Below are 11,206 nucleotides of genomic sequence, written 5' to 3' on the forward strand. Positions count from 1 at the left end.
AAAATGTAACGAAAATCATATGATAATACATTTTTTTTAAAACAAACGTGATGAATGAAAAAAAAAAATTTGAATTTCAAAAGATATCCAAATAGAGAACGAAAAAAAAAAAATAAAAAAAAAAACATTTTTCTTTTTTTTTTTCGTAACACAAGAAAATTGTGTTGTTTGTTCGTGTTTGAACAGCTGAACAAAACTTTAATAATAAAAGACATGTGTTCCTGATCATATGGTAACATTGACATTTACTATAATAAAAAGAAAATCAAAAAGAAAAAAAAAAAAAAAAACTTTAAATTTATAAACAATGTGAAAAAAAATAAGTACATAATATAACATAAATAATATACATAATAATAAACAGATAAGAATAATAATAAACATAACAGACTATATAATCATACATTGATTGATAATATATATATATAAGCATACATTGATCATATAATATATATATATATATATAAAAGCATACATTGATAATATATATATATACATACATTGATCATATATATATACATACATTGATCATATATATATATACATACATTGATAATATATATATATATATACATTGATAATATATATATATACATACATACATACATGTAATTTACAAATTTATAATAATTTACATAAATTTACAAATATACAATAATTTACATAATATTCATATAATATAATTTACATAATTTACAATATTGTTAATTTCAGTAAATAAATAGATTATCTTTACTATCTTTTCAACTTAAATTATTCTCACGTCTTTTTTTTTCATTACCTGTAATTTTATTAATGTTACGTATTATTACCTGTAATTTATTAATGTTTACGTATTATTAATGTTACGTATTATTTTTGTGATATGATTTTTTTTTCTATTTTGGTTTAAACAAACATTAGACCAGAATTTGAAAAAAAAAAGATCCATAAATCCATAAAAATCCATAAAAACCCATAAAAATCCATAGAAATAAGGAATAACATATACATAAAACTGATCTTCCCATCTCTTTTTAAAACTGATTTTCACACACATCTGCAAGATTAATGATAAATTTATCAACAAAAGTTACTACATGTGAGTTCAAATTAGAACTCCGGTTTAAAAAAAAAAAAAAACCAGTGACTGAAAAAGGTAGCGTACGCACGAACCCATCGTACAAGATTACAAGATTAACACTTCTTTTTCCGTGTCAAAATTTGTACAATTTGTACGAGGTACCCCTTGAAAATAACTTAAGAATTATGTAAACTTAAAAAATTTTTTAAAAAGAAATTAAGAATAAACTTGTGAATGGACCTGTTTAAAGAGAAATAAAGTTTGTTACACGCTGTGATTAAAGTTTCACTGCGAAACGCGAAAATGAGTACATGCATGGTGTGACGTTTAATTTTAATATCATACGATTATAAGATTTCCAAATTTGCGATTACAAAATACCTTAAATGCTCATTCCCCACATAATTCTTTCGTTTTCAAAATATCATGTTTTGCTTTTCATACATGATCTTCGAATATTTTTGGTAAACAAATCTAAAAAAATATATATGTATATATTTTTTGATTTTCTTTTATTCATACAATGTAAAGTAAAGTTATATGAAAAAAAAAATTTCGTAAATAATGATGAACGTTATCTAGATAACAATCGAAAAAATTTTGAAGGAAAAAAAAAAAAAGGTTTTGTAAATCTCATTCATATAAAATTTAAAATTTTTAATATCGATTAATTCGATTAATTAATTCTTTTTCGAGAAAAGAAATACACCCCTGAATTTTTTTTTTTTAAGGGGTTAAAAATAGAAAAAAATACTTGTCCCCGCAGTAATGATTAAAGTTCAAACCAATTAAATAATTTAGAAGATCGTGCATTAAACTTGTGAGACAAACTTAAAAAAAAATATTTAATTATTTTTTTATTTTATTTTATTTTATTTTCTTTAAAATAAATAAAATTATTAATATTTACACTGCTTTTTTTTTTTTTTATAGACGCCAATTTACTTAATAAAAAATTTTTTTTTTTAAAAAAAAAAGGAATTTTTTATTTTTTTTGAATGAAATGTGCAATTTTTTACGAAATTGAAAAAAAAAATCTTGTTATTATTCTTGATTTTTAATAAATTTAGAAATAATAGGAATAATAGATTTTTTAATATTCATTTAGTGAAGAGTAAGTAATCATTATATAAAGGTAAAGTATTAAACGTGTAATCTACAAAACACACGCGACCTAATACGAACGACATACGGAAATAAAAGTACAATCACAACAAAACACACGGAGCACAATTTAGTATATAATTCTAGTTATTTAACCAGTTTTTTTATTCATTTTTTTTAAAAATAATTAAGAAATACATACCTATTGGATTGCTTTTTTGTTTATCATATTATTATATGTAGTTCAAATATTTTTAAATTATGAAAAAATTTTAGCATAAATTGTTGTCACACAATTTATGATTTATGTGCCAAAAGGCTTCGTGTGACATTAGAGAATTTCCATGTGAGGATAAGTTACCATGTGAGGTCGAGTTTCCGGATTTTGGCAAATTTTCCGGAATTTTATCTGTGAGATTCCGGCTACATAAAAAAAAAAATTTTTTTTTTTTTTTTTTTTACCTAAGTGTTTCAGCTTTTCAATTAGAATTTCAAAAAAATAAAAATAAAAGTACTTTTTTATTGTCGTTAAAGTGTAAGTGTACTAAAGTGTACTAAAGTGTACAATAAAATGCATCTCTGTTATCAATATTCCTTTTAATATTCACTTTCAAATTAAATGTTTTATTATTATTATTGTGAGAGGGGAGTCTCACATCATCCAATTAGAATAATCTAAATATTAGTACACAATTAGCATTTATTTGGCAGGTCCCCGGAATCGAAGAATCTGGATTTTGGTTTTTTAAGCAATTCAAAAATTCCTAGATAATAGTTTCCGATTATATTCCATGAATGGACAATTTTTTTGTTGATAACAAATAAAATAAATATTTGTTTTAAAAAAAAAAAATTTTTTTTATCAAATCGGAATTGACCGTGATTTGAATAAAATTTCAAAGTCAATTTGGTCGGAAAAAATCGGCACATTTTTGTTTATTAAATTGTGATAGGTTTAATACATATTATTACTTAGATTTCTCACTATTATGAAGGACACAATGAAATTAACCCCTAGGAAATAGACCAATTGAGACATAAATCATCATCAATCGTAAATCATGAACGCGTTTAAATTAAACAAATAAAATAAAATTTAATTAATTTTTAAATCAAAATTTTTTTTTTTTAAAAAAAAGAAACAACTTTATGTATTTATATTCTTCCCCGAATTTGTTTCTTATCTGATATAACACAATTCATAAAAGGAATTTTGGCTGGTTTTTTTTTATTGAATAGTAAATATTCATTGTTTAAAAAAGATTATATTAATTTATTAATCTGGTACAGTGATAGTAACTAAAAAAAATCATCGGCGTTCACATAATGTGGGAGATTTTTTTTTTTTTTTTTTAAATAATTTCTTAGAGTAACGTAACTCTTGAAAAGTTGTGAGAACATTTTATGGAGTGAGATATCAATTATCAATTCCCCCCCTAGAAAGATATTCAATAAGAAAATTGCTTTTTGCTTTTGTTTTGCGTTTTTGCGTTTTTGCTTTACTTTACTTTTTTTGAATCTTCTTTTCCCCTGAATTCAAAAATACAAATTTTTATTTCGGTCGGTTATGACCGAATGAATGATGTACAAGTATCGTCATACTTTTTTAATCTTTAGTTAATAACTTATTCGGTCAATCTAGTGTACTTTTACATTTTATATCTATAATAGGAAAAATATATGAAGAAACCACTAAAATCTTTTAAAAAAAAGAATATTAGAGTTTTAAACACAAAACTTGATTCAAGCATATAACGCGTCCCGATATTGTAGATACTGTAAATCCTCACAATTTCTAGAAATCAATTTTGGCTATTGATTGTTGATAAATCTTATTTTGGACATCTGATTCTCCCGAGCCACAAATTAGAAATGCAGGCATCGACTTTACATTTTTTACTTGGTAGTGTGCGCGGTAATGCGTTCATAAATTTTGCCGATTAAAAAAATCCTCTTATTTTGTTGATTTGGATTTGTTTGGACAGATGATAATAGTTGACGCAAAACAACGAAGTTTGAACACATTTAAAGGTCATCATATGTTTCAAATAATATGTGGGACGACTGGGACGTGTGAATAACCGATATTCCTATTTAATTTTTTTTAATAATATATTATAATGGTTTTACTAACTTTGAATAAAAACAGTTTTGCATAGGTCATATGTCATATGTCATATGATCGTTGAATCTAATGTAATTAGTTAAACTTTAATTATTAAAATGACATCATATGTAATATCTTGTTATCATTAAAAAAAAGGCTGTGTTTAATATTATTTCTTTTTTCTTTTTATTTAAAAATAAAAATTTTTTTTTTTTAAATTTTTAATACTTTTATTATAATTAGTCACACAAGAGTATTATACAATTTATTACTATTATTATATATATATATATATATTATTATTATTATTTAAATAACAGGTTTTTTTGGGAATATTTCATGTATTCTTGTTCGATTTCTCGTTTTTCCCTTCTTTCTTCTTTTTTATATAATTCTCAAGTTTATATACATGGTTTATATTACTTATTAATTATCCCGATCATTATAGGTTTGTGATTTATCATAGCATGTCACAATGTCACACTTAAATAATTTAATTACAATGATGATGACAAAACCCAAATAATAATAATATCGATCCCAAAAATTCCATGTATAACAAATAAATTAAGGTTGTGACTCAAAAAACTAAAAAAGAATTATATAAAAGATTACTATATTATATTATATTATATTATATTATATTATATTATTATTATTATTGTTGTTGTTGTTATTATTTATTATTATTATTATTATTGTTATTATTATTTATAATATGATATAATGATAATAAAAAAAAAATTTTTTTTTTTTTTTTTTTGCAAGTTTTTCATCCATAAATCCGCAAAAACCTGAATTTTTTTTTATACAAGTGAAACAAGAATGTAAAGTTAAAATATTTTGTAATAAAAACAACTCTTGATCTTGTTTACCAATTATGGATTCTGCGCCATGAAACTCTGTATTCCATTCTTAAGAAGGAAAAAGATTATTAAAAACATACGAATGATACGCAGTTCTGAATTCGGATTATTCGGATTACACGTGTTTATTCGGTATCGTCTAAACTTTTTTTTTTATTTGTTTATTATTTTTTTTTTTTTTTCTTTTTAATAATTGAAAAAAATGAATATATTATTTAAATGAATATATTATTTAAATGGATATATTATTTAAATGGATATATTATTGGAAATAAAATAAATAAAATACAAAGATAAAAAAAAATTAGTATACGATAATCATATCGGAAAAATCTTTGAAATTGTAAGAAAGTAGTATTACACACATCATTGAATAAGTCATATTTAACGGATTTTTTTTTCATTGTGCAATAAACCCCAAATCGTGAGTGATTTTTGCGATTTGATATAATTTTATCATATCACTTATTTTATAGATGCTTCTATTTTTCTAATTTTGAAAATTTTAGAATTCGAATGGTTTCTTCTTTAAGTACCATTCTTCCATGATAATAGATATTATAATTAAAAATACATTTACCGTATATTTCAACAATTGGTCATTAGCATATATTGTGTGTATATAATAATATACACTTCACCCTCACTATAGTGAATCCCAATGGGCTGGAGATTAAAATTCGGTATAGTGAGAAAAGAAATTCACTATACTGAGGGTCATTCTATTAGAAATCTGTACCTGAAATTTTCTTCATTATAGCAAGTTATTCGTTATATGAAAATACGCTGTACTTTTTATAGTTATATACAAAGTATATATATATATACAGTACTTTAAAGACTTAATAATGCATTTAAATTGTAACAATAAAAAAAAATATATATATTTTTAATTGATCCCAATTGATCATTTTGTGTTACATCTCATTTTTTTTAAAGATTCTTCTTTTTTTTTTACCTTTTTATTTAGGGATTTCTTTAAAGTACTTAAAGTAGATTCATTTAAACAATGAATAATACTGTATCACTTTTATTGTATTTTTTTTTCCCCCTCTAATTTTTTTATAATTATAATTTTCTTGGCTTTTTTTTTTAAATTTGGAAAGATTTGTCCTGAATAATCCTGAATAATTACTATTTTGAATTTTATTTATGTCCACGTGATAATTCTGATAAATGAAACATTATTTATAATATAATGTTGGTAAAGAATGGTAAAATGCGTAATATTACCGTAAATTCAAGTAACAATTTGATGTTACCTTTACCTCCCTTTTTTTCTTCATTAAAATTAATCCCCGGTTTAATAAACTTTAATATATTTAATATAACTTTATTTTAATTAAATTATTTTAATTTTACCTTATGTAACATTAATTCTTTAACATCACAATCACGTCAATGGTCACTCCCTTTAACAATGATGGAAGTGGCAAATCCAATGTAAATCATTTTGGACTAATCCTTCTCTTAATCTTTTTCTAAACTTTCTTATGAGGAAGAAATAAAAGATTGAATCGTTCTTATATAACTAAATTTTTAATATGAGAATATTTAGTTTGATATGTAAAGTTATGTACGTCTTCAAGTCTATCAATATTTAATAATAGGCTTTTTTTTTATATCTTAATTATTTAGCATTATTTAGCATTATTTAGAATTATTTAGCACAGAAAATTAAACTTGCAAATAGAGTAAAAGAGTATTATTACTTCATATTAAATTCGTCGAACTGGATGTAGCATACCACGTAAGCCACGTAAATAATACTAAGATGATAATGGATGCGATCGTTACGGAAGTCGACTCTTATTCAGCTATTGTGGGTAATAAAGACGAAAGCCGTCATAGATAATAATAACAACAAAATATTATTAAATGGAGATATCGATCGCAAGACGAACCGAATACCGTTGATTCATGTTCTTTGGTAGAAGGTATACCGGTACAGTGGTATCCTGCAAGTTGGACTTTATGAGAAAAAAAAAAGAGTTCCACGCGCCGTCATAGATAATAATAACAACAAAATACTATTAAATGGAGATATCGATCGCAAGACGAACCGAATACCGTTGATTCATGTTCTTTGGTAGAAGGTATACCGGTACAGTGGTATCCTGAAAGTTGGACTTTATGAGAAAAAAAAGAGTTCCACGCGCCGTCATAGATTATAATAACAACAAAATATTATTAAATGGAGTACCGTTGATTTATGTTCTTTTGGTAGAAGGTATACCGGTACGGTGGTATCCTGAAAGTTGGACTTTATGAGAAAAAAAAGAGTTCCACGCGCCTTCATAGATTATAATAACAACAAAAATATTATTAAATGGAGTACCGTTGATTTATGTTCTTTTGGTAGAAGGTATACCGGTACGGTGGTATCCTGAAAGTTGGACTTTATGAGAAAAAAAAGAGTTCCACGCGCCTTCATAGATTATAATAACAACAAAAATATTATTAAATGGAGTACCGTTGATTTATGTTCTTTTGGTAGAAGGTATACTGGTACGGTGGTATCCTGAAAGTTGGACTTTATGAGAAAAAAAAGAACGTAAAAAGTTCTACGCTGTTATCATGAATGACAACAACTACCTTGTGGGAGAATTACGATCAGGATTCAATATCCCTACGATTGAAATAACTTACTTAATCATATTAATGATCGAACGTTAAGATTTAAGAAACATTACTCAACTTACTCGACGAAGATTTCGAAATTTACGATATTTTAAATGATTTTCTTCTTTAAATATAAATTAGGTATACTATAACTTAGCATTTTTTGTTTAATATTCTTATTTTAATAATTGTAAGCTTTAAGGATGTTACATAATGGGTTTTAAACGTTTTAAACGGCTCTGAAGGGTGATCATTAGAATTGAACTTAACGATATAAGTTCATTCTTTACGAAGTTTGGTCATGCTTGACATTTTCAATTGACTTGTGGCAAGCACTTAAACAAAACCTATATTTAAATACGAAATTGGCTTGGGATTTACTTTGGGTAGTATAGTTTATTTTTATAGTTAATCTATAGTTATAGTATACTAATTACTAAGCTTGTAAAATAAGCTTATCTGTTAACTTAGATAACATAGATAACATATTACAAATAGATTCACCAAACACGTATCCAATTAGCCAAACATGCTCTTCTGTGTCTTCATTGTGAACCATTCATCCATGCCCTAAACCCTTCAAAATTCAAACTTTGACTTTCTTCTCTGCCTACTTTATGACATTCTTAATAAGTATATTCCACATGTATGTAATAGAATGGGTTCTTATTCCAATTAACTTTACAGGATGTTACAGGATGTCATGGATGGAACTGGAAGATAATAGAAAAAGAATTAAATGGGTTCTTCAATTAACTTTACAGGATGTTATGGAAGAATTGTAATTAATTGATCATTGTAATTTTTATTTTGCGTCGAGAATACTTCTAGAAATCATTCATATCAATAACTTGACCACGATGAAGAATTTTACATCTTTGGTAATCTTTCATTGATTGGGTGGATCTTAAAATCTGCAATTTGTCATTTGAATTCCTTTTACGAATGTCATAATTCGTAATTCGTAAATCCTCCTTATGCATTTTTGGTAAATATAACATGCGCTCAAATACTAAAAATGTTTACCTTCCTAATACTAAATTGGTGTGATTCATTTCTTTAGCTGTTAGATTAAAAAAATAATTTTTTTACATTTTAATTAAATGTAATCTTTTAATTTCCTCATACCATGGGTTGATTTAATGAAATAATCTTTTCTAGTATTATTCATCTATATTTAAGAATTTCTATATATGTTTAAATTGATCATCAGATAATTTTAATGTTTATATCTAGCTTCATGACAAACCTTTTTTCAATTTAGTTTTAATTTCTACACTGAAAGTTGTCGTGTTATTTGTGAAAGAAAATTAATAAAAATGTCGGTTGATTTAGCTATTTTTAAACAAATTGAAGCTTCAATGGAAGAAGAATCTATGAGAAAGGATGTGAGTATTTTTCTGAATTTTAATAAAAATTTTTTCGTTATTATTTAAAAATATATATATATATTATTTAATGTTTGTCCTTTTAAATATAGGAAATATACAGTTGTGTTCGTGATTATGAAAAAACTTGTCGATATATTATGGCAGTTTTGAATCGAGTTCACTCTGCTTCGTCTGAAGAAGGTACAGTAATATTAACAATTTATTATAAAGTTATTGAAATATTATTCTTTTGATAAATGATTTATCATTTGAAAAAAAAATCATTTTTTTTTAAAAAAATCATTATAGTACCAGAAATTGCGAAAGAAGCTCTAGGAAGATTTAATGAAGTTAAACAACATTTAGCCAATTTATCCAAGATCGTGCCTCATCAACAATTTTATAAGTTCGTTATTTATTAAACCTGTCAAAAGAATTCATTATTTTTTTATTAATATTTAATATATTAATAATTTGATTTTTTAATATATTTTATTTTAAAAAAGATATTATGATCATTGGTGTCGAACACTTCAAAAATCATTGTTTATTGCTGCATTCGCGATATATTTATCATCAGAAAAATTGATTTCTTCGGAACAAGTAGAAAATTTATGTGGTGGTAAATAATTATAAATCTTTATTTTATTTTATTTTGTTTTGTTTTGTTTTAATTTTAATTTTTAATCAATTTAATCATTTTCTTTTAAATACACATATATATAAAAGTTAAATTAAATTTAAATAATGACTTACAAGATTTTCATATAACTGTTGAAGATTTTCTTCATAGTTTTGTTACTTTAACTGATGAATTGGTAAATTTTTATTATTATTATTTATATTAATTTATTATAATAATTTTAATACAAACTTTTTTATCTTAGTCACGATTGGCCGTAAATTCAGTTACTGCAGGAGATTATAATAGACCTTTAAAAATTTCAAAATTTGTAAAAGAATTATATACCGGATTTCAATTATTAAACTTGAAAAATGATTCATTAAGAAAAAGATTTGATGCTATTAAGGTATGTTTAATTTTATGATATTATATATATATATAATGGTTTAAATAATAACATTATTTTATTCTAATTTTTTTATCATCAATGAATTATTTACGAAAAAAAAAGTATCATATTAAAAAAATTGAAGAAGGTAAATTTTATAAAAGATTTTAAATGAAAGGTTCTTCTATTCATTCTATTCATTCTATTAATCTATTAATCATTTTTTATTATGATTTATTATCATTTATTTAGTCGTGTATGATGTTTCACTAAGGAAACTTTCCGGTTCAACTAATGATGGTTCAACTGATGATACAATCATGAAGTAATGGAATATGAAGATTCAAAGTATCAAAGTAAAAACAGGTAAATTATTCCAGAGGTAAATTAGTTCTAATTATAATGATTCAAATGTAATGCAAAGAAAACTAAGCATAAAGATTTTTTTTTTCTAAAAAAAAAAATAGTCTCCTTACAAAATTTAATGGTTCGCTTTGTTTAATTTACTAAGTAGTTAAGTAGTTGTAAATTTTTGTAATGTAAATTTAAAATGTATATCCCATTTATAATGAAGATTAATTCCTTGTAAACACAAAAAATTATTAAAAAGAAACTTTTTTTACAGTTTATATTCAAGTTGAATTTAGTATAATCAAAGTTTATTTTATTTAGAGTTATATTCAAGTTGAATTTAATATGATCTCAAAGTTTATTTTATTTGTAGCTTATATTCAAGTTGAATTAATATGATCTCAAAGTTTATTTACAGTTGATATTCAAGTTGAATTTAATATGATCTCAAAGTTTATTTTATTTGCAACTTATATTCAAGTTGAATTAATATGATCTTAAAGTTTATTTACAGTTTATATTCAAGTTGAATTTAATATGATCTTAGAGTTTATTTTATTTGCAGCTTATATTCAAGTTGAATTTAATATGATCTTAAAGTTTATTTTATTCTAAGTTAAATTAATATGATCTTAAAGTTTATTTTATTCAAGTCAAATTTAATATGATCTCAAAGTTTATTTATTCAAGTCAAATTTAATATGATCTCA

At 23.7% G+C, this 11,206-nt stretch overlaps 1 protein-coding gene across 1 annotated transcript; it reads left to right on the forward strand.

Annotated features, from left to right (window-relative positions):
• The first annotated feature begins 9,019 nt into the window (after positions 1-9,019).
• OCT59_013172 (uncharacterized protein) lies at positions 9,020-10,773 on the forward strand. Its single transcript, XM_025326187.2, has 9 exons — positions 9,020-9,150; positions 9,243-9,333; positions 9,442-9,538; positions 9,639-9,754; positions 9,862-9,950; positions 10,020-10,163; positions 10,269-10,293; positions 10,398-10,511; positions 10,613-10,773. Exons 1-8 carry the CDS (start codon positions 9,082-9,084, stop codon positions 10,472-10,474), a joined length of 708 nt encoding a protein of 235 aa, XP_025177402.1. The 5' UTR covers positions 9,020-9,081; the 3' UTR covers positions 10,475-10,511; positions 10,613-10,773.
• The last annotated feature ends 433 nt before the right edge of the window (positions 10,774-11,206 follow it).

This window comes from Rhizophagus irregularis, chromosome 20, assembly GCF_026210795.1.
Source record: "Rhizophagus irregularis chromosome 20, complete sequence".
Taxonomy (NCBI): Eukaryota; Fungi; Glomeromycota; class Glomeromycetes; order Glomerales; family Glomeraceae; genus Rhizophagus; species Rhizophagus irregularis.

What these genes read in the sequence shown, in the direction of transcription:
- OCT59_013172 (XM_025326187.2), top strand. Translation starts at nt 9,082, where the DNA reads ATGTCGGTTGATTTAGCTATTTTTAAACAAATTGAAGCTTCAATGGAA. An exon ending in AAGAATCTATGAGAAAGGAT is followed by an intron (nt 9,151 to 9,242) that starts GTGAGTATTTTT and finishes TTTTAAATATAG; the next exon opens with GAAATATACAGTTGTGTTCG. An exon ending in CCTCATCAACAATTTTATAA is followed by an intron (nt 9,539 to 9,638) that starts GTTCGTTATTTA and finishes ATTTTAAAAAAG; the next exon opens with ATATTATGATCATTGGTGTC.